Source organism: Sebastes fasciatus, chromosome 7 (assembly GCF_043250625.1).
Source record: "Sebastes fasciatus isolate fSebFas1 chromosome 7, fSebFas1.pri, whole genome shotgun sequence".
NCBI lineage: Eukaryota > Metazoa > Chordata > Actinopteri > Perciformes > Sebastidae > Sebastes > Sebastes fasciatus.
In genome coordinates, this window is record NC_133801.1 from 29,832,394 (window position 1) to 29,856,595 (window position 24,202).

General features: G+C 41.6%; 1 protein-coding gene across 3 annotated transcripts in view; it reads left to right on the forward strand.

Annotated features, from left to right (window-relative positions):
* Positions 1-22,528, forward strand: part of LOC141770560 (unconventional myosin-Ic-like) — a 77,583-nt gene extending 55,055 nt beyond the window's left edge. For all 3 annotated transcript variants that reach the window (XM_074640220.1, XM_074640222.1, XM_074640221.1), the window contains 25 exons: positions 639-749; positions 1,711-1,782; positions 2,013-2,132; positions 3,247-3,320; positions 4,195-4,300; positions 7,096-7,176; positions 7,832-7,923; positions 8,092-8,186; positions 9,687-9,733; positions 9,884-9,964; positions 10,498-10,603; positions 12,978-13,095; positions 13,733-13,846; positions 14,676-14,752; positions 14,844-14,912; positions 15,038-15,122; positions 15,280-15,439; positions 15,542-15,625; positions 15,703-15,796; positions 15,903-15,958; positions 16,036-16,171; positions 16,957-17,027; positions 17,145-17,242; positions 17,454-17,553; positions 19,879-22,528. In XM_074640220.1, coding sequence (XP_074496321.1) covers positions 639-749; positions 1,711-1,782; positions 2,013-2,132; positions 3,247-3,320; positions 4,195-4,300; positions 7,096-7,176; positions 7,832-7,923; positions 8,092-8,186; positions 9,687-9,733; positions 9,884-9,964; positions 10,498-10,603; positions 12,978-13,095; positions 13,733-13,846; positions 14,676-14,752; positions 14,844-14,912; positions 15,038-15,122; positions 15,280-15,439; positions 15,542-15,625; positions 15,703-15,796; positions 15,903-15,958; positions 16,036-16,171; positions 16,957-17,027; positions 17,145-17,242; positions 17,454-17,553; positions 19,879-19,905 — 2,274 coding nt within the window. In that variant the 3' untranslated portion in view covers positions 19,906-22,528. The remainder of the gene's footprint in view (positions 1-638; positions 750-1,710; positions 1,783-2,012; positions 2,133-3,246; positions 3,321-4,194; positions 4,301-7,095; positions 7,177-7,831; positions 7,924-8,091; positions 8,187-9,686; positions 9,734-9,883; positions 9,965-10,497; positions 10,604-12,977; positions 13,096-13,732; positions 13,847-14,675; positions 14,753-14,843; positions 14,913-15,037; positions 15,123-15,279; positions 15,440-15,541; positions 15,626-15,702; positions 15,797-15,902; positions 15,959-16,035; positions 16,172-16,956; positions 17,028-17,144; positions 17,243-17,453; positions 17,554-19,878) is intronic.
* The last annotated feature ends 1,674 nt before the right edge of the window (positions 22,529-24,202 follow it).

The following is a 24,202-nucleotide window of genomic DNA, read 5'->3' on the forward strand; positions in this document are numbered from 1 at the left end:
GAAACAAAAAACGTAGAGGTTTAAACTTTAGCAAACATTACACCCCCCCCCCCACTATGTGTGTTACTGGCCATACACCACAGGTTTTTACTATGAACAGTAAAGTACTCCATGTGCCTGAGGGGGCTGAAGCTGTTTCTGTTTCAGACTTGCACCGTGGATGTTTGTATTTCAAAGTTTTAGCCCTTGTGTGTGGCTGTTATTATACGGTGAGAACTTATTTATCCTCAGCGTGGGAGTCTTCCTACATGAGTCTGGGCTTGCTTCCAGAGCTTTTTAGATCTCCCACTTCTTATGGAGCGGAGAGCAGGTGTGAGTGTGTGCAGCTCTACTATGACACTTGCACATTGCTACATTCCTGTCCTGTTCAATTCAAAACCTAATTTTAATCAAAGACACCCTTATCTGCCAAGTCGGTCATAAAGATAGCCTTGGCAGTAACTTCAGATCTGTATAATGTTATCGTGCTGCAGCCTCTCGTATCTTTACCTTTGTTCTCTCCGTCCCTCCTTCTCTGTCCCCACTCTCCACCTCTTTGTAACAATCCCCTCTTTTATCCTTCTTTTTTCTTCCCATTCTGTTCTTTCTTGTCCTTATTTTTCTTACCCCGTCCCTCTCTGTGTTTTTTCTCTCTGTAGGAGTTGTTAAACATAATTGCCAGTGTGCTCCACCTGGGGAATGTGCAGTACGGCGCGGAAGAAGGCAATGCCTGCATCACCTCTGACACACAGATAAAGTACCTGGCCAGGGTAAGATACTGCACCGAGCAGGTTCATAAACACTCCTAACAGGCCAAAGGGAGATGGATTTTTTTTGGCCTGTATTTATCAATCATCTCTTAGGAATAGCACTTAAAGTTAAGTTATTTATGAAGTCTTCCTAGACTTCCTTTCAGCGAGGAGAGGGTGCAACATTGCTGTTTTAAGATACTCAGCTGTAAGATAGAATTTATGATGATGTATTGTAGTTTTAATCTGGAAATGCATTAACTATTTAAACCGTTTATCCATTAATTTTAGCCAACTATTTCAGCCATTTATTCATAACTTGTAGCTGACTGTTTCAACCATTTATCCATTACTTCTAGCTAACTGTTTCAGTTGTTTACCCATTATCTTTAGCACACTTTTAAACTGGTTGTCCATTACGTTTAGCTTTCTACTAAAAATCTGCTTATTCAATACTTTTACTGTGATTAACTGTTATAACTATTATGCCTTACTTTAAGCTATACACAAAGTCAGTCACAAAAATCATAAATTTTTGCCAAAATGATCTTTTAATGAATCATTTATTTTTATTTATTTTAGAATTTCACAGAATATCTCTCCTCCCACTCATTTTTTCTGCCTGAACACCATCTTCTGGTAACTCCTCATAAATACAGGCTTGGACTTGAGTTTGAAATTCATAGAGCTGTGGTTAAGCCTCAGCCGCACGTTCTCTTTAGAATTTACATACCCATGTATCCTGCAAATACTGGTGAAAACATATTCATTGAAATAGTCTGCACACTGCTTCAGAAATGTGGATCAGAAACATCCCCCGTTCCTTCCCACACCAATTTTCCAATTATACTCCATGAGACTTAATCAAGAGATACCATAGCCAGGACATCACTGCTGCTGAGCGGCATGACGTCTGTCTGTTTACATGAGGAGTCGTTGGTGGTGCCGTGGTGCGCGTGCTAACGTTGTTGTGCTTTTCCAGTTGTTAGGAGTGAATGGGGCAGTGCTGACAGAGGCGCTCACACACAAGAAGATAATTGCCAAGGGAGAGGAGGTAGGTTTGGATACACACTCTCATTGTAGCGCGAGTGTGAGATAAGCATTTGTATACAAAGCTTTCCTGTCTGTGTAATGTCTGGTCTGGTCCAGTGTAATTATATTGTAACTTGTCTAACTGTCCGTGCTGAACTCTGTGTAACTCTGTTATTGTCTGTCTCTGCCTGTCTCTCCTTCCTGTCTCTCTGTGTGTGTGTGTGTGTGTGTGTGTGTGCGTGTCTTCATCAGCTGATGAGCCCTCTGAATCTAGAGCAAGCGTCATCGGCTCGGGATGCTTTGTCCAAGGCGGTGTATGGACGCACCTTCACCTGGCTGGTTAACAAGATCAACGCTTCGCTGACATACACGGTACTCATACATTTTCACTCTTCAACATACTTTTTATGCCTCAGCGCTTGTGACAGCCGTGGCCGGAGGCGTTATGTTTTCAGGTACATACGTACATATGTTCGTCCGTTCTATTCTTGTGAACGTGACATCTCAGGAACGCCCGGAGGGAATGTCTTCAAATTTAGCACAAATGCCTACTTGGACTCAAGGATGAACTGATTAGATTTTGATGGTTTAAGGTCACTGTGAACCTCACAAACCACGTTTTTTGGATGTAACTCAAGAGTTCATACTGTATGCTAATTATGACCATTTCAAACAAATGTCTAACAGGATAAAGTGATGTATTGATGACATTTTGGACAGACGTGGATGTAAAACTGCAACTTGACTTGTTGGCGGGGGCATACAACCGTGAGGCTGTAATTCTAGTTTTGACATTAAATCATTCACACTAAGTTTTGTCAAACTAAATCCCAGACACTATCAAAAAACTGTAGTGCAGAGCATGTTGATGTCTCCCTTCATTCTGTTACTGCACGGCTCCACCTTGTGGACATTTACAAGTCCACAAGTTGAACATAACTCAATATTTTATAGCAGTGGTTCTCAACCTGGAGAGTTGCGAGATCATTTCCGGGGGGGTCCCCAGTTTCGTTGAGGAGAAAAAAAAAAAAATATTATATTATAAATAAACATAACATAGCATATTTTAGACTGCAGAATGGTTTTACGTTACATCACCCATATCAGTGATGTAATTTGTGTTTGTCATCACAAACAAAGCATTATTTATTTACATTTATTAGTCAGAACATTCTCAATAATCACTCCAAATCAGCAGGGGGAGGTGCGTAGAAACAGCTGTTTGTTCTGGGAATAGGGCCAAAAATTGTATTTACAGCCACGAAAAGCAAGCAGGCTAAGAAACCATGACGTGTTCTGTCTGTCGCAAACACCACCCTGATAATATTCTCAAAATATGCTTTTCTGATTTTATTTCATTGCACATTTTATTCAATCTTAAATCCTGATTTTTTTAAGTTAACTCTTTAGTTTAAGGCTGTATGTGTAGTTGAGTTTTCGCTTTCAAACAGATATGAAGATGACTTTTGTTCTGATTCTCCGACAGGATGACTCCTACAAGAATTGCTCAGTCATTGGCCTGCTGGACATCTACGGCTTTGAGGTCTTCCAGCACAACAGGTACAGTATTAATGATGTTTGTTACTGCTGTAAGTAAACATATCCATCTAAACCTGAAAGTAATGGAGCAAAAAAAAACAAAATAAGAACACTGAAAACCAACTCACTGTTTTATTATTATTATTATTTGAAATTTTTGCACAATGTCTACCTCCTGGATTTCCCGGGGCTTTCAGCTGGATCTCATGGCCTTCGTCGGCTGATGGAGTTTCCTCATTTGGTTTTTGAGCTTCCTGAGTAAACTGCATATGCTGAGATGCAGCTGAAAGCTCAAGAAATTTCCAGGAAGTGGACCTCATGCAAGGAATTTTTTAGAGACGCATCGATACTGATATCTGTCCGATACTGACACAAATAGCGGGATTGGGTACCTATGACAAAGGAGCCGATCTGGTAACAGATACTATAAATAACAATTCAGCACATTTATATCGATGTATTTATTCGTCATATTTTGTTTTTACAAAGGTAGGAAAGCGATGTTTAAGTCGCACTTGATGTTACCTTACACATAACAGAATGATCCCAGTCACTTGCACACAGTGAAGCATACAGCTTATTAATTAATTATTTTTTTTAAGTTTGGAGTGTCCTTTGCGACAAGCTAGTATGACATGCTTGGTACCAATGGATTCATTGGGTTTTCTAGTTTCATATGATGCCAGTATCTTCACTCTAGCTTTAACGCCTTCATGTGTTATTATCGCGTTAACTTTGACAGCCCTAATATTTGTATATGGTACATGAATTATGTGTGTAAGACCACCGTATGTGGGTAATATTATTCACCCACTGGCAAAATAATATGAATTAGTAAGAAAATCAAAAACCTTTTTTGACCTTTTTTCATTGTGTGTATTGTTGTGTGTTGCAGCTTTGAGCAGTTCTGTATCAACTACTGTAACGAGAAGCTGCAGCAGCTCTTCATTGAGCTCACCCTCAAGTCGGAGCAGGAGGAGTACGAGGCCGAAGGCATCACGGTCAGTCTCCACCCTCTCACCGCCTCCGTTGTTTATTCCAGATGTTTACGCACCTTAGCTGCATTTACACTTGTATGGATTTATGTGGATCCACCTTCATCAGAGGCCTGTACTACGAAGCCAGTTCAACATACCCAGGATGTCTTCTCGTTATCTGGCTTAACTAACTCTAACAACCGCGATCCCGCAAACCGGTTCTATGACGCTGGTTATCAACTCGTTAAATCAACCCAGGGTTTCTCAATCTGGCTGTGAGCGCGTTCACATAGAAGGGGCGGGGTTTGCAGCATCTGACCAATCACAAACATGGACAAGTCTACTGTCATCAGAGCGGCACATTTTACAAACCAAGAGCAAACTATAATATTAGACAAATATGAAGAAGTTAAACACATAATGACTACATGTAACACAGTTGAAGCTGCTAAATGCAGTAAGGACAGCTGGCAAATGAAGAAATTGCCAATGTGTGAATGCATAAATTAACAGACTTATTAATTTAACAGAATACTCTAAAGTCAGATATAGCCGTCTAGATGGGGCAGTGATTTATAAATAGCTTTCAAAATAGAATGAATTACACTTCATTATGCCCTTTGGTAAAGTTGTAGCGTGTATGACTATTTCAGCCTTCTCTGAGCTGCGTCCCCGTCTCCGGCGGTGTGAAACGGATTTGGGAGCAAATTAAAAAATAAATATAAAAACATAATTCAAAGCGGTAAGCACCCAAAGCATATCAGCCAGCTGTCCCTCCTGCATTTGTCAGATTAAACTGCTGCTTTCAGCCTGCATTATGACTTTAACTTCTTTGTATTTGTGTAATATCATTTTACAATCCGCGCACTGAGCTCTGACTGGTCAGTAGGCGATGCTTTTATACGAGTTGATCTCTTATCTGGAACATAACCTGCTCCGGAGCAGGTCAGGTTTTCAGCGTAAGTTACCATGGTGATCAACCCCGGTAAGAAGTGACCCACCGTTGTAAGACTGAAAACCCAGAGTTAACCCTGAAGTTACCTCTCTAACCCCAAATCCTGCTTCGTAGTACAGGCCTCTGATGAATCGTTTTGATTTCTTCCTCTGGTCCTATTAGTCTCTGTGCACCTTTATCATGCTGTTTTGAAATTTAGTTTTCACCTTCCATTATCAGCCCTTTTCTCCTCCGTCAGTCAGGATTTAGGCTTTGCAAAGAGCTCCTAATGTGATTGTGGTTGCAGTTTTGGGGGTTTTTTTCAATGTGAAATTGGTAATTTAATTTATCACTCTGCTGATGCTTTTACTTAAAGTGATTTATTGTAAGTGCACATATTTTTAGAAGATGTTGCCCCCATTAGAAATTAACTCTGCTATTGTTGGAATTATGGTGTATTTTATTTATTCACAGTTAAAGTCTTAAATGGTACCTCTTAAGAAAATTACATGTCAAAAAGAGGTCTGCATTGCAAAATGATATCTAATTCAAGATCTTCTCACTTGCTCCCTTTTGTCTTTGCCCCATTTATATTCATTTACATTGTTTGGTTTTGCTCCTTTGGAACAAGAGCCTCTTGTTGTTCAGTCTAATATAAATGCAGTGGTCAGAGAGCAGGTCGTGGGAGAAACTTGGACTCACCTCTCAAAGAGCCCATTATCATCCGACATCAGGACCGTGGGCCGCGCTCTCTGTCATCTCTGTGGAAATTATGCGCAAACATAACCCGACACTGCTGCACTCAGCATGTGGAGCTCTGTGTTCATGCGTGTGTGTGTCCACATGCGAGTGGGTGAGCAGCGTGTCTGTGTGCCAGGATTCCTGGGATTCTGCAGATGATGGACTTTACGGCCATTCAATAGCTTAGAACAGTTGTAATTGTATCAGGTTTAGACTGAGATATTGGGCAAGATTTATGTCCTAGAAGTAGGGCTGTCGAAGTTAACGCGATAATAACGCAAAATCATAAACGCCACTAATTTATTTTTTAGATTTTTAGGTTGTAGCGGACTCAGCTTTAAAGCTAGAGTGAAGATACTGGCATTATATGAAACAAGAAAACCTAAGGATTCTGTTGGTACCAACCATGTCATACTAGATTGTTGTGAACGAGGCTAAGTAACGCTCCAAACTTACGATCAATTTTGGCGAGGAAAAACTGCCATGGCCATTTTCAAAGGGGTCCCTTGACCTCTGACCTCAAGATATATGAATGAAAATGGGTTCTATGGGTACCCACGAGTCTCCCCTTTACAGACATGCCCACTTTATGATAATCACATGCAGTTTGGGGCAAGTCATAGTCAAGTCAGCACACTGACACACTGACAGCTGTTGTTGTCTGTTGGGCTGCAGTTTGCCATGTTATGATTTGAGCATATTTTCTATGCTAATTGCAGTACCTGTGAGGGTTTCTGAACAATATCTGTCATTGTTTTGTGTTGTTAATTGATTTCCAATAATACATATATACATACATTTGCATAAAGCAGCATTTTTGCCCACTTCCATGTTGATAAGAGTATTAAATACTTGACAAATCTCCCTTTAAGGTACATTTTCAACAGATAATAAATGTGCTAAATGCGTTAATTTATGATTTATCACAATTAACTGTGGACAATCAAGCGATTACTCGTGATTAAATGTTTGAATCGATTGACAGCCCTACCTAGAAGTTTTTTTTTTGGGACATCAAAGTTCAGACAGGGAGATAAACGTCCGTCTTCAAAAGACATTTTCATTCTGTTCATTATGCCAAGCAAAGCCAATTAATCCCCACGATAGGGTTGATTTTCTCATGGTCTTGTTTGTGTCTTTGCAGTGGGAGCCGGTGCAGTACTTCAACAACAAGATCATCTGTGACCTGGTGGAGGAGAAGTTCAAAGGCATCATCTCCATCCTGGTGAGGAGACACGCTGCGCTCTGTCTCTGCTACGGACGTCTTACAGCCTTTGAAACTAAGATTTTATTTCAAAGGAAAGCTCACTTATTAAATTCATTCTGGAAGTGGCTTACTGTCAAAATATAAAATACCCAAAGTAAGCCCCCCAAAACCCCCTAGGAGAAATTTTTTATTAACTCGTTCCTTCGAGTTAGGTAACTCATAGAGTTACCTCATAGTGCACTTCTTCCAATCATTCCTGACAGTCCACGTATTGCTGATGTTGTACTTCGGTAAAGTTGGAAAGATATTGATAGATTCAAACTTCCTGGATCAATAACTCATAACCAACACGTTGTTAAAACACAAACGACGGCTCTTTCTAACCGTAGTAAGGTAGACAACGAGCTACAACCTCATTTTAATCAAAACGAGACTGCCTCCGAGCTGCAGGTAGTGCCATCAAAATGTCTTAATTAGTTTAATAGGTATAATCATGAAGAGGCCATAGATGTGTGAAGTGATTTCGGTGGTACTACACTGCGTAATACTGAAGTTATTGAATATCTTAGTATCAAGTTAATGTAAAATGATATGGGAACTTAGTCCTGGGATTGTTTTTTTTGCTTTTGTTAGACAATGATTGATCGCTGCTCTTTTTGTCCTCCTATCACAGGATGAGGAGTGTCTGAGACCCGGAGACGCCAGTGATCTCACCTTCCTGGAGAAGCTGGAGGACACTGTGGGAGGACACGCACACTTTGTCACGTTAGTTTGTTTCCTATTCTTGTCTTGTATGACGACTGCAATGCCTCAGATATACCCAGAAGGAGTTTGGTGTGGCTGTTGTCTGGATTCTGGTACCGGACTGTGAATTATTGAATATGTGTCCTGTCCATCTATTGATGTATCCATGCTGTGTGTGTTTCCCTGCAGTCACAAGCTGGCTGATGCAAAGACCCGGAAAGTAATGGGCCGTGACGAATTCAGACTGCTGCATTACGCTGGAGAGGTCAACTACAATGTCAACGGTGTGTGTGTGTGTGTGTGTGTGTGTGTGTGTGTGTGTGTGTGTGTGTGTGTGTGTGTGTGTGTGTGTGTGTGTGTGTGTGTGTGTGTGTGTGTGTGTGCTGCTACAAACCCAAACCATATTGAAACTCTCCCTCCTCTTTTTTGTAACTGCAAACAAGCAGATGAAGCAAAACCAGTATGACCTCTAGTCTCTGTGTGTTTGGAGGTCAGGCATGCAAAACTAATTTCCGGTACTAAACACCAATACCATTTGTTAAATATAACAATCTCAAACAACCTGATCGTATACCTATTCTTTACAATAGGAAGGGAGTTAGATAAAGACCTGGTGAGAGTTACCTGCACTCTAATCTCTATAAACAGATTCTGCATTCACATACAAAATCTGTAGGAACGGGACTAGATTTTGGTATCAGAAGCGTTCTGGTTTCTGTTTGTAGTCCGAGTAGTATTGACCAATCATGCTTGAGCAGGCTTTGGTTGAATGCAGGTAAATGGTCTGTGTGGAGAGCAAAAGAGGCGGAACGCATTGGCTGAAATGCAATCTGGGAACCCACCGTCTATCGACTTGACGATGATTATTGGTTTAAAAATGAGCTTGAAGCCTCCCGTACTCACATGTACTGGTCATGCCCTAGTCTTACAAACTGTTGGACGGAGATCTTTCACATTTTATCTCGGGTGTTAAACGTCAAATTAGAACCAAACCCTCTAGTTGCTCTGTTCGGGGTCACCGGAAGTGAGACGAAATTAACTGCAGAAAAACGACGTACCTTATCCTCTGTTTCCCTTCTGGCTCGGCGAGAAATCCTGCTCAGGTGGAAGGGCGCTGCCCCTCCCACTCACACACAATGCTTGGCAGACATCATGTCTTGCTTAAAGCTTGAGAAAATCAGATATACTCGCTTCAATATTCACATGGGAAATTCCTGAAAGCATGGGGCCCTTTTTTAGATACATTCCAGACACTGTAAATACTTGATTACTAAGTGCAGCTTGACTACATCACACAGTATTCAATTATTCATCGCAAGTCCTTGGCGTGACAGTTGGCTTTCTGTATGGCGTGCTGGCAGTGACTGGGGAGGGATTGTTCTATTGTTGATATGCATAGATTATATACATCCTTTGTTTTGACTTGTTTATTTGTTGGCATTGGTGCCAGCTGCTAATAAAGTATACTCATACCTGTCATTCCTCTTTGGTTATCGAATAGCGCTGTACTTTTGCTATATACTGCAAAACCCAAATAAAAAGATCTTGATTTAGAAAATGAGCTTGACAAATAAACAAATAAACAAACCAACAAACCAACGGCGGTAAAACATAACCTCCTTCCTAGGCCTTTGGCCTTGGCGGAGGTAAAAATGACAATTGAACCATATTAATTGAATATATTCAACAATGGGATCAGACTTTACTGGATATAGCCAGTGACAAGTCACACTGTGGGGCCCTCCCGCAGTGAAAGTGATCAAATTCCATCTTCTCTCTCTCAGGATTCTTGGACAAGAACAACGACCTGCTCTTCAGGAACTTAAAAGAGGTGAGACGAGAGTTTAAAATGAACATGAATATGATGAATCGGGAGGATTATAAGTCAAAGCAGTAAACTGCATTTCACTTCGACAGTGTGATAGATTTGTGGAAAGTTATACACTGTTAAAAATATGCCCCTTTTGTGTATGTTTAACAGGTCATGTGTATGTCAGAGAACAAGATCCTGAACCAGTGTTTTGACCGAGAGGAGCTGAGTGACAAGAAACGTCCAGAAACGGTGAGATAGGTGTTGGTGTTGTTCGTGTGTGTATTCCCTATTTGTGTCCTGAGGGTTTCTCTCTTATAGATCTTACTCTCATGCATCCCAACATACTTTCCCACAGCAAAACAAACAGTGGTGTGTTTCCCCTCTCCGCTGTTGAGTGGGTGGTCTGATGGGGATTCTCTGCGGCCTCCCACTCTCTGAGGAATGCCCTGACACTTGTATGCCCTTCACACACACACACACACACACACACTTGAACAGGGTACTGTCACAGGCTGGCAAGTTAGATTCCCAGTCCTCCACACTGTGCCCAGTGTTCAGTCTCCACTGGGCTGCCAGTCACACCAGCCTCCACTCTGCTTGCGTAGCTCCTCTTAGGTCGTCATCTCTGCCCGCGGGCTTCGACACACGCTCTCTCTCCTCCTCTCCAGTTTCTACCTCCGGTTACCGACCAGCTTCCTTTCCCATCCTCTTACCTTCATCTCTTCATCCAGTTCCTAACCAGCTTCTCTCCGCTGTCTATCTGTTTGTGTCTGCCCCTCCAGGCAGCCACCCAGTTCAAAGCAAGCCTGGCGAAACTCATGGAGATCCTCATGTCGAAGGAGCCGTCGTACGTCCGCTGCATCAAGCCCAATGACTCCAAGCAATCAGGTATGAAGTCAACTCTTGTTTGTGCTTAGTATATAGAACAAGATAGAAATGAGTTTCCTTTCAAATACTGAGTTATCAGGGTGGAACAGACTCATCATAGTCTAATCCATCCACAAGTTGTAAGTAATGAGTATAAAAATAGTCATTTGTGGAATTTAAACCAAAATCATCTCAATTTCAGAAACCAATAACCTCGTCATAGGACCATTCAGTCATTGTGACAACTAGTGTGTGCATTACATCACGGATTATTTTATTGCATATCCTCACGATTGCATACTTTTTGGACATGATTATCAAAGTACTCTAAGTCCAGTAGCATTTGCCATTGAGCCATTTATCAGCACACACATTTATATACCCTTTTCCATAATGGAACGATACGATATGACGGCGTATTAGGGCCATTGTAGGTAATAAAATAATAATTACGGAGCTGGGCGAGGGGAGTTATATTCTGAGAAAAAAACTCAGAATTTCCAAGATTTAAAGTGGTAAATTTACGAGAAAACAATTCACAAATTTACAAGAAAAACACTCACATCAGTAGGTTGTTTTCTTCTGAATATGCCCTAGTCCGGATGCTTATGATAAAATTATGATTATGGGCTAAAATCAGTAGTATTTCGTTAATGCTAAATCCAATTGCAAAGTATAATTTGTAAGGTCATCCACTGCAGGCATAATACACAGCAAGCGGCGGGCGTCTGTGGTGTGATGAGGTTGATCCGACCTTGTAAAGTGAAGCAATGCAGTTCCTCGACAAAAGAAACACAATGTTTGAGGTTTTTCTCGTACATTTTTTTAAGCCAGCCTGCTACGTCAGCACAGCACAGCATTTTATATCTGTTTATTTAACCTTGATTCAGTACTCACCATTGAGTGCACGGTGCTCCTTTTTAATGTAGCTCGTATTGGTGTAGTGTGTTTTTATGTAAATGTGTTTTAATATGTTTTAATGTGTCCTGTCTGGATGTGATATGTTGAGTTTTAATATACCCTTTTTAATAGCAGTTTTTTCACATACAAATCCAAAGACAAATTTCTGTCTTTTATACGCAAAAAGTCGAGTAAAGACAATGAAGTATTTTAAGTTTATGTATATTAAATGTATATATGTATATATATATATATATCAAGTTTATTTCTCGTAAATTATTTAGTTTTTTCTTGTAAATTTACCACTTTAATCTCAGAGAATATCCAAGTTTTTTTCTCGAAAATTTCCGACTTTAATCTGGAAAATTCTGAATTTTTTTCTCGGAATATTACCCCCCTCCCCTGGCTCCGTAATTTTTTTTTTTTCATATAATGGCCCTAATATGCCGTTGTATAAAATTGCATGTGCTGACATTAATATAGGTCAGTAAAAGTAACTGGACTTGACAGTGGGAGAGAGGAGGTGGTCAGGGTGGAGTGAAGATGAACCTATGGAATTTTCTGCTATTTTGTGAAAACCCACTTTTCCAAATATTTCAGTCTACATTTTGTACAATTCCATACACACAGTACAACTTGGCAGGTCTAACACTAACATGGAAGCAAATAATAGCTGTAATCGTTTGAATCGTATCAGCAACTGAATATCTAATTGTGAATTGTTTCAAGTTGAAATATAAATATCACTGAATGTTATGGCAGTGAAATGTACTTTTACTTTGAAAACATGAATTTATGTGATTGGAATTCCCCTTTGTGAAAGTTTCAGACAGTAATTTCAAGTATGTGATGATCAAAACACTATGTTGCTTCGATTCAATAAGTAAAACTGTGATCAAATATTTCAGATCAAGTGGATTGGTGATATTTAACCTGATAGCACCTGATAGAGGTCTGATTGATTCCATCCAGACTTGATTCGTCATCCTTCGTAACCCGGATGTTCAAATTTGAGTTTTTCATCCTGAATTTTGAAATTTTTTTGCATAACATGAAATGACTCATTTGATTCAAATGATTATGGCTATTATTTACTTCCATGCGCTAATAGTTTTCAATGGTTTGATGCCAGCGCTTGTAAACACAGAGTTAAAGCAGCCTAGCAGCTTCAACAAGCTAATATTTCCCAGAAACCTTGTGTTACTCCCGGGCTTTCACTAATTCCAACCAAAACAGTTTGTTTTCATCGGCGTGAGCGGCCGCAGTGTACCTCTCTCCGTGTGGTCGTCAGTATATCGGGCCGGCCTTTGTTTCCCTCCACAGTTGGCCTTTTGTTAGTTTCACACTGTTTCTCTGTCCTTCGTGACTCCTACTTCTCTTGTTTAGCATTTACTGGTTTTCTCTGGTTCATTTTGTCCAACAGACTTTACATTTTTCTCAGACTGATTTGACCGAGCTCTCTCTCTCTCTCCCTCTCTCTCTCCTCCCGTCCCAGGTCGATTTGACGAGGTGCTGATCCGCCACCAGGTCAAGTATCTGGGGCTGATGGAGAATCTGAGGGTGAGGAGGGCCGGATTTGCTTACAGACGCCGCTACGAGGTCTTCCTACAGAGGTGATCAGCTACTCTCTCTTTTATTTTTTTTATTTTTTTTACCAGTAAGGTATGATCACATGTAAGCACTGTATCAAGAATATAATCAAGTATATATGCCCTTCATGTATTCTTGTACACAACCAATATGACTTGTCAATTCAGTCAAATTGTCCAGAGTAGACATACAAGCAGTACACAAAAGACACAACGAGAAGTGAAGTGAGAACATCATTAAAGGATACAGGTTTGTCAGTTCACCCCACACAGTTTATTTGACTGCACTGAAGCACTGATTTGGTTCAGATTTTTGAGAGAATGATCTGGAATATTCCTTTGACCTCAATATTAATGAACCCCTACAGTCTAAAAGTAAATACCTTCTGTTGCACTAGTAGTATTGGTCCTCCAGGTGCAACAGCTTATTGGTGTCCTGTCTTTATATAAGGGGTTCAGTCCAAGACACTCGTCCCCTACTAGCACATTCACTGCTTCGAACATGAGTGTCAGCTTTATTCCTAAACTGAGCTGAGAGCTTGTGTGATGCCGATCGAGCTATAGAGGTGGTGCAGATTGAAACACGGGGTGTGCTTTCTAACCTTTAAGCTTCATTCCTGAACCAGTGTTCCAGTATTTACTTGTGTTTGTGTCTGTTTAGGTACAAGTCCCTGTGTCCAGACACGTGGCCTAACTGGCAGGCGAAACTGTCTGACGGAGTGGCCACACTGGTCAAACACCTGGGATACAAGCCTGAGGAGTACAAACTGGGCAGGTCAGCAACACACAAACGTATAAAGACACTTTCATATGAGTCAAATCGATGTCTCGGATCATGTGGTACAAGCTTTAAGTTACTGTGAGGAACCTTTATCTGGTTATGAAACAGTCTACATTTAATAGTGATGCCTCTATACGACCTACTAAGTAAACGAGACCATCAGTGAGAAGATTGGTTGGTTATCTCTTAATGCTTGTCATCGGTGCGAGCGGGTCCGATTCCGGCAAAATCAGAAGAATCTCCTTCAGCTCAGACTCAAGCGGGGCCTCCAGCAGCGACCGGCCCGCCACTGACAAACCCAGATCTGGCTTTGCTGCTGCCCTCGACCTGCAGTCAGAGCTCTGGCGGGAGGTGGAGAGCTCTGCGCCCGGCAGCAGCGGCTCCTCATCCGGCCAGGAGCAGAGCTTTGCCTCGCTGCTCCGCCAGTCCCCGCTGGAAGCCAACATTGACACCACGCTGCTGGAGGCCCAGACCGTATTGCTGGGCCCATTTGAAGGAAGAGAGGCAAGGGAGAACCAGAACCAGGACTGCACGGGGCAGACTGTCAGAGCCTGTTGCAGTAAAATGAGAGATTTTGTAAAGTGACTGTGGTTCTTGGAAACACTTTGTCCACAGGGACTGTCAAGATCAGCACAAAATGAAAGTTCAGCGTTGTAACTTTAAGAAGTAGTGTGGAACATCTTTTTAAACACGCATTTTTTAAATAGATTTTTCTCTTCATAGCCCTGATGTTATGATGTTTGTTGTCTTCTTCCTGACCCTGAACTGCACTTTAAAATGTATTTGATTTAATACATATTTTACTTTAAACTCAACCTTTTAGATCCAAAATCTTCATCCGTTTCCCAAAGACTTTGTTTGCCACTGAGGAAGCACTAGAGACCAGGAAACATAGTCTGGGTGAGAGCCTCTGACACAACCGATGATTTGAGCCAAATAGTTTTCATTATTGCCACAAACTTGAACCATTTGTCTCCTTTCCCCCCCACAGCCACCAAGCTGCAGGCAGGATGGAGAGGCTACAGCCAAAAGTCCAAATTCCAAAAACTCAGAACCTCAGGTGAGGAAACTTACTCGCATCTCCACTGGGATCATTTAGCTTTTTTCTCCTGCTAATGTCATGTTAGAGTTTACAACCATTCTCTGTGAGTTGAAATGTGATTATGTATATTATGTACCTCGCAGCTATTGCCATCCAGGCGTGGTGGAGAGGGATCCTGGCCAGGAGGAGAGCCCGACGCAGGCGACAGGCTGCTGATACTATCCGCAGGTAACAGACCTTACAGGACCTGACCAGCAGATGGCGCAATACACTCACTGTGTGGTGAATACACCTCAGTCTGAAAGAAAACGTGATTTTTAAAATGAGCACAACATGTATAGACTTTGTTTTAAATTTCTGATTCCTTTCCTTGTCCCACCCTCAGGTTCATCAAAGGCTTCATCTACCGCCACAGAGAGCGCTGTCCAGAGAACGAGTACTTCCTGGATTATGTGCGCTACTCCTTCCTCATGAAGCTGCGCAGGAACCTGCCCAAGAACGTCCTGGACAAGAGCTGGCCGACACCTCCGGCTGCTCTCACTGAGGTGAGACTATACAACACACACACACACAGATCAACATGGTAGTGCCCTTGGCTTGAGTGAGCTGTAAAAGGTGTATTGTGAAATCATTGTCTGTGTCTTTAGGCTTCGGAGCACTTGCGTAAGCTGTGCATGCAGAACATGGTGTGGAGCTACTGCAAGAAGATCAGTCCTGAGTGGAAACACCAGGTGAGTACTGTCCCGTCAGGTCTCTTTGTTTGCTGCTTCTTTCCTTTGCTTCACTGTTCTCTAATCTCTGTCAATAGATGGAGCAGAAGATGATCGCCAGTGAGCTCTTCAAGGACAAGAAGGACAACTACCCACAGAGCGTGCCCAAACTGTTTGTCAGCACAAGACTCAGTAAGACATTTTTCCTACTACGACACATGAGTTGTGAAACTTGTACAGGCTTCTCGTATTGCACAACGTGAAAAAGATTTTAACAGCATGTCTCCTCTTCGTTCAGACGGCGAGGACATTAACCCCAAGGTGGTGCAGGCTCTGGGCAGCGAGAAGATGAAGGTTAGTGGAGCACAAAGCAAAGGGCGGTTTGAAAGTGTATTCATGGAGTGTTGTGACCGTCGTCCTTCTGTTCCCAGTATGCAGTGCCAGTCACCAAGTACGACAGAAAGGGCTACAAGGCTCGGCCCCGCCAGCTGCTGCTCACCGCCAACAGTGCCGTTATCGTGGAGGAGGCCAAACTCAAGCAGCGCATTGACTACGGGGCTCTGAAAGGTCAGAGGTCAACAGCCAGTCATTATTTGCGAAGGGGTTTTTTGTTTTGGATGTGGACAGTGTTGGTTCTCATTCATGGAGGTAGTTTTGTGTCTTTATCATCCAGTCAAACAGAATAGGTTTGAGAGCAATCAACAAATGTTTGTATAAATAAATTTATGATTAAAAATGTATTAACACAAATCCAAAAGTTATGCTGGATGTTTTGATTTGAATGTGCAAACAAAACTTTTGGATTTGCATTAATACATTCTTAATTATAAATTAATTTGACTTGCAGTAAAACATTAGGGCTGTCAAAGTTAACACGATAACGTGTTAATGCAAATTGGTTTTAACGCCGCTAATTTCTTTAACGCATTAACACAACTTGTGATTTTTTAGGTTGTTGCGGTCACAGTTTTAAAGCTAGAGTGAACATACACGCATACATGGCATCATATAAAACTAAAAAACCTAAGGAATCCATTGGCACCAACCATGTCATATTAGCTTGTCGCAAAGGAGGTAAATAACGCTCCAACCTTGCGCTAAATTTTGGCGAGGAAAAACTGTGAATGAAAATGTGTTCTATGGGTACCCACGAGTCTCCCCTTTACAGACATGCCCACTTTATGATAATCACATGCAGTTTGGGGCAAGTCATAGTCAAGTCAGCACACTGACACACTGACAGCTGTTGTTGCCTGTTGGGCTGCAGTTTGCCATGTTATGATTGGAGCATATTTTTAATGCTAAATGCAGTACCTTACTCCATACTCATTAAGACTGTCCGTCCCCTGCAGGTATCTCTGTCAGCTCTCTCAGTGACGGCTTGTTTGTTCTGCACGTGCCCAGTGACGACAACAAACAGAAGGTGAAACCAAGACTCTAATATATACATGAATCATTATAAATGAACCAGATCTCATGTGGCTTTGTATGACAGTTTTCCTGTGAGTTCTCACTATGCGTTCGATGCTTTCTTCTTCAGGGAGATGTGGTTCTGCAGAGTGACCATGTGATTGAGACCTTGACCAAGATCGCGATCTGTTCTGAAAAAGTAAACAGCATCAACATCAACCAGGGCAGGTGAGAAGTAGAGCATTGCCACAGTAACACTGCGCTCTTTAATTAAAGCTTCGTGCTGTTTTTCTCTGTGTGTGTGTGTGTGTGTCTGTGCTTACATAATGCCAACAGCAGTATAACTTCAAAATAAACCTCTACTCCTACACACTCAAGCATCTGCAGGTGGTAAAAAGCAGCAAGAGCTGTCTAACCCGTCCCTCTGTTTCTCCTCCAGTATAACGTTTACAGTGGGTCAGGGGAAAGAGGGGATCATAGACTTCACACCTGGATCAGAACTACTGGTGGCCAAGGCTAAGAACGGACACCTGTCTGTGGTGAGTGCTTCCTTTCTCATGTTTTTTTTTTTCTAAATTGAAAACTGAAATGTAAATACATTTGATTTTCTTAATCCTAACTGATAGAATTTGAAAAATGTTTATGCTGGTCACCATGAGTGAAGCTTGGGAAAGAATATATTAAAAAAAAATTGTTATTATTTATTAAAAATGTAACACTCAAAAACTACAACCCCACAGCTGTCATCTGATTTTAATTCAAACGTTGCTCTATCCTGATTGGTGCACAGAAATATATGACATCACCTTTTCCTAACTGAGTCCCACCCACTTAACTCCATACACACACAAACAAAAAGAATACAGAAACCTCTCGTGAAATAACCAAAAACTGTTCCAACTTTGGCAGAAAATATTGTGCTAATAAATTATAAAACTTCACCTCTCACAGTAAGAAGCTGGTTGAGAAAATAGGTTTTCAGGGCCTTTAAAGGGACTCTCCCTTGCTCGCTCTAAATAGACATGAACGAGCATCGCTCAACACAGTGAGGCGACACACGTCAGCTAAAACCACAATATCACTCTATATTTCAGCTGCTTGGCAGTAATGTTAGCTGACCAGACGAAGGTCTCTCCATGAATCACTGCTGATCCTAGTGTTGGCTTTTCCTGCTTCAGCCTCCCGACCGCGGCCGGAGGGAGACACCGGCACTCGGTCGGAGACGATAACGTTTCTCGCTGCGGAGCCCCGTCACTTCACAAAACACGAAAATCCTCTGTTGGTCCTGGAGGAGCTGCAGCAGTTATTTCTGCACAAACTTCCACTGTACATTCACTAGATATTCTCAGAGCTAAACTAACTCTTCTGCAGTGTGGAGTGTGCGCGCATGCACGTGTAGAGGTGGAGAGAGCTGAGCAAGTAACGAGCGCGCTGTGTGAATGAAGGCAGTCAGAGGAGCAGAGTACAGCAGAGACTCCGGTCCTGGAGACCAAAGCTACGGTCTCCCCCGTGTCCTCCGACCGCGGCCAAACACTGTTTAACAGACGGGCTTCACTACATATAACTTTGCGGTTTTGGTGCTTCCGTGTAGTTTGTGTTGGAGTCTTGTCTGAACAGCGTAGCCACACGCGAGCGCGCATGGGACACCGACCCGGATTGATTTATACGCGTAAGAAGTTACAAACAGTCCCTTTAATGTTGTGATTACAGCTTGTTGCACAGCCTTCAAGCGGCTAAAAAAATCAATTAATGGCTAGATTAAAGCATATGTAACTATAAAGCAAGGAATCCTTCGCATATCTTGAGAACTGTTCATCAGATCTACTTCACACTTGGCGGGTGTATTGCTGGGGACCCAAGGACATGCAGTGTCCAAGTTGCTGCAATGTCAACATGTTTAGTAGTAACAAACTTTGAATCAACAAGAATAACGCACTGTACGGGGGGGCTGGGCTTCAGGGATCTGCAGACTGAGGCGAGCATATCGTCCGCAGCGGGCCTTTACGGACCGCGACTGCAGATCACTTTTGCTGCTGGATGGATATACTGTAGGCTACTAACGTTACAACTGAAGTCTTCTTCACTTCCCTGGAGTCAACGAGCGATGAGCGGCCAAGCAAACGGCCCGTTCCAAACGGCCACGTCCCGAACGTCACTTCGCTATAATGAAAGAACATATATTGCTAAGAAGTGAAAGCCAATTGGTCGTTCCATTGCAACATCAGCGCCCAGCAGCAGAGCTACGTCTCCGCCATTTTGGACTAAAAGCGGCTACCGAACACCAGTAAAACGTCCGCCTACAAAGTGCCGTAAAAAAAGTAAAACAACATAATTTCTATTCTATATGTCATATATTTAATGTCTCTACCCAAATGGCCTGTATTGAACGATAGAAATATTATAAATATGCATACTATTATAACTATTAACTTACTTACTTACTGTATTTATTCAACTATTTTGCCGGGTCGCATCAGAACCGGATGTGTCATATGAGAGTGCAGGGCGGTGCAGTCCCGTGGGTCTGATGCACGTTCATTATGCCGAGGAAAATAACTCTGGATTCAGCTGTTAGTTCATTTTACAACTTTTAGGACATAATGATTTAAATGAGGGCTATTTAAGTGTTCGTACTGGGAAGTTGATTAACGTAAAAAAAAAGAATTGTCTGATTTACAGACGATTCTTTTTATTCATCCATGACAACGGACTCATTGGCGTTTACAGTCCAAAATGGCGGCAACGCTACCGCAGCGCTATCCAGCTGCTATTGTTGTTGTTGTTGTCGTCGTGTGGTTACTTCCTGTCCGGAGAGCCGAGGTCACTCTGTTGACCTCTGACGTGACGTGATGTTTTTCTTCCAGACGGCTCCCAGACTCAACTCCAGATGATGGCCACCTCTGACCACATCCACCAGGAACTAAGCGCTCCTGACCTCTCCCATCCTCCAATCACATGACCGCAGACCCCGCTCTGCCTAAGCCAATCAGACGCCAGCTGTCACTAGGTGGCATGTGCTTCCAATTAAAAAAACAAAAAAAATAAATAATAAATAAAAATCCAGCAAAACTAATTGATATATTTATGTTTATATATTATATTTTTGGGGATTAATACTGTTGCTGTTTGAATATTCTGATTTTATATATGAGGCCAAGGAATAACAAATATTTTTGGTGCATTTTTCTGGCACCGTGTGTGTTTATTGTGCTTTATTTGGGAACATGACCAAGAAAACAATGAGGGAAGAGTCAGAATAAGAGACAACAATGAGAAGAAGGGGATTGTTGTTGATGAAAATCAGGGTTAGTTGTTGCCTGCTGCCTCTTTTTTTTTTTCCTGTTTACTATTTCCTGCTCGACTTATAGGCTTGATTGTCTTGCTGACTTTTCTAACTGGGGTGGATGTCTCGTTATCGAAGCTTGAAGGTGTGTAGAACAAGGCTGGCGGTATGTAGGACAGCTGTTTGAGAGGTCCGGGGATGAGGAAGAACCACTTTTCAATCAAAGGCTGGTAGTGTCAGGCTGTGGTTCTCTAAATCAGAACAAATAGTTGGATGTACTACTGAATATATTTCACAAGTCTATTGGTGCAGTGTTTAAATGAGAAGGAAGTTTGTCGAGGGATTCACTACATAAAACAGTGTAAAAGTACGTGAGAAGTTGGTGAGAAGAGAAAGGTGAAAGAACGCTGCAGTTAATTGCCTTGACGCCAGATGCTTGTGCCTTTCTCTAATTTATTCATAGTAAATGAGTTGAGCTGTATATCGATGTATGAAAACCATGACACTCAGCGTGAGAATGAGTCGAGTTCAGTGTAGATAGAAACCCGTCGTCCTCTGACTGGGATCATGTTCAGCAGCAGCTGCCTGTACAACTTCTTCTCTTTGTTCAGAACCACATAACCAGCTCTGACTGTGTTTAAGGCCTCAGCATCTCTCTCCCTCCACCTCTCCTCCTCTCTGCTTTGCCTCTCCGGCCTCCTCCCTCACCTCACGCCTGTTGTCTGTTAAGAGAACTGGGGCTTTGACTGAGCTGGTCTGATGGCTACATGTTGTTGTTTTGGGCTGATATTCAATATATTTCTCCATTTTTTTACAGTTCTATGTCTTTGAAAACAGCAATTAGACCAAAATGTGAAACTATAACTCACAGTTTGAAGCCATGTTATTGAACTTTTGGTCTACTTAATCTGGGTGTAAAGGCCAAAAACAGTTGAAGCTACTAATTGCTGCATATTGTCTAGACTCTAGATGATTGACATGATTAAATGTGACATTTTTAAAGGAATAGTTTGACCTGTTGGGAAACGCGCGTAATCACTTCCTGCCGGAGAGTTAGATAAGATTGATACCACTTGTCTGTATGCTAACTAGGAACCTACAGCCAGGGGATTGCTATCTTAGTTTAGGGGGAAACAGCTAGATTAGCTCTGTCCAAAGGTAAGAAAAAATCAACCTACAAAGGCTAGCTGTTTGCCCTGGTTTCCAGTCTTTATGCTAAACTAATCTAACCGTCTCCTGGCTGTAGCTTCATATTTTTATCGTACAGATATGAAAGTCGTATTGATCTTCTCATCTAACTCTCGCATTAGTGCATTTCCCCAAAATGTATGACTATTCCTTTAGTGCCAAAAAATATAAATATCCAGAGTTCTCTCCATAATTTTGCCCTTTTCAGGGTAGAAAACATCTGGAATTACATTCTAAAATCATGCAACACTAAAGATCTAACCAGTTCAGATGAAGTGCCTCCTATAGAACAGTTCTACTATAAATATCTCTGTCTAACTTTGACCAAAGACTGATCCTGGAAAAGTTGTGTCATTGAAAACTTTTGAGAGGAGCTCCAAAATGTTTCCAAGTTAGTTTTTATTTTTTGTTCTCGCTCAATGACAGAACTTTTTCTCTGCATGGCTCTGGGTGGCGAGGCGGCCCAGGCAGGACTGTGCTACTGCACTTAAAAATATACTAGCCAAAGACCCTGTTGATTTCTAGTGATTCTGTGTTTATATGATTTATATGATATTATTGTTCTGAATGTTATGTTGTTTTTTTTCAGGAGGGAGATCTGTATGTACAGTTTGTGTTCTGTGTTATAAATGAGAGATTCAAGCCAAGTGAGGTTTGTTGATGTGAAACATTCGGGGAGAAAAAAAAGCTTCTAGTATTGTTTGTTGACGCAAACTCGTCCGTGTGCCTTGTTGGATAGCAATACAGCAGATTTGTGTGGAATTCTTAAGAGAAATACCTCCCTGCCAGAGTCCTCGGCCGACGACGGCTGTCGGGCCGTTTCTGAAAGTTTCCCAGCAGCGCCTAAAGGTTTCCTCCCTCTGCTCTGTGTGTATAAGCTTCATTCGAACCAAATCCTAAGTTTGTCCGTTGATCTACAGATGCACTCCTGTTATCGGTCCTGATTTACTGTATGCACCAAACCAATGTAGAATTATACCGACACACTAAAAGATAAGATACTAAAGATTTAAAAATAAATTTGAAAAGTAAATACAAACTGATGAATGGCTGTTTGTGGTTTGTTTCGTCATCCCTGTTCAGTGTCTTTGTATTCTACGTTTCAACGTTAATAACTCAATCTTAAAAGTTTTGGGAGTAATAGTCTGGATTAAGGGAGACACTGACACCAATTTACTGTCAGATACCATGTAAACAGGAAGCAGAAAGGTCCGTTTGACTGTTTTAAAGGTCCAGTATGTAACATTTAGGGGGATCTATTATCAGAAACGGAATATAATATTCTATGTTTTCATTAGTGTATAATCACCTGAAACTAAGAATCGTTGTGTTTTTCGTTAGCTTAGAATGAGTCATTCATATATCTACATAGGGAGCGGGTCCTCTTCACGGAGTCCACCATGTTGCTCCGCCATGTTTCTACAGTAGCCCAGAACAGACAAACCAAACACTGGCTCTAGAGAGAGCCTTTCAAGTTTTTACGTTACCTGAAGGCCACCGTAGTTCTCGCTCACGCTCGTGAACCTGCAGAAACGTGAGCTGCAGGGTGCAAAACCGCCGTCCAACTATAGTAGTGTTATTACGGTAAGGATAGCTTCTAAACGAGGCGAACGGCATTAACACGGCTTTGCACTCGGCGGCTCACGGTACGTTTTGGTGCCCTCAAATGGGGTCGTGTTTACTAGTTCATGTCGTATTCACAACCTCGGAAGTGGAAAGTTTCTGAAATTTCCGAATTCTCGACTTGTGACGTGTTTTTTCATGATGACAGAAATGGCGGAAGTTATGGAAGATATTTTTTCAGTACATAATAAGTTAATATATTATAATTTTAGTCGTATATTGTTTTTCTTCGTAATTTTATAATAGGTCTGAGGAAAATATTGATATTCCCAACGGCCTCATCTTTCTCCTCTGTCATTATGTCTTTGCATTTACTGCATTATGTTACCCACTTGCTAGCTTGCTAAATTGTTAGCCTCTGTGGCTTCTACGCAGACAGTAACGTTTATATTGCCGTTGCTTAGCAGTGGTGTTCTCACAATTTAAAGGTCCCATATCGTGCTCATTTTCAGGTTCATACTTGTATTTTGTGTTTCTACTAGAACATGTTTACATGCAGTAAAAAAAAAACATTATTTTCCTCGTACTGTCTACCTGAATATACCTGTATTCACCATCTGTCTGAAACGCTCCGTTTTAGTACATTTCAACGGAATTGCGTTGCTAGGCAACAGTTTGGGTCCATGTTTACTTCTTGTCAGCTGATGTTATTTACATACACTGCAACAGGAAATAAACTGGGACACATTTAGAATGTTTACGTTTAAAACCACGTAATGGTCTAAATATTGTATATTTGTGACATCACAAATGGACAGAAATCCTAACGGCTTGTTTCAAACGCACAATTTCTGAATACGGGCTGTGTGTATTTCTCCGTATATTGAGCGTTTTGATAGTTTAACAGTATTTATAAAAGCACTTAAACTTGCTTTATAATATAAAAGACATGAAAATCTCGCTTTTTACAATATGGGACCTTTAACAACTTGAAGGCCAAGCATATCGTGTACACGTCTTCCCATATTGTAAACACAAGCTCACGAGATTCCTTTGAAGGCACCATTAGTCTTGTAAAGGGTGGAGTGAGCGGAGGGGTACTCAGTTGGTTGCAGTCAGTCGGGCGGCTAAACAATGAGCTGAAACTCACTTTA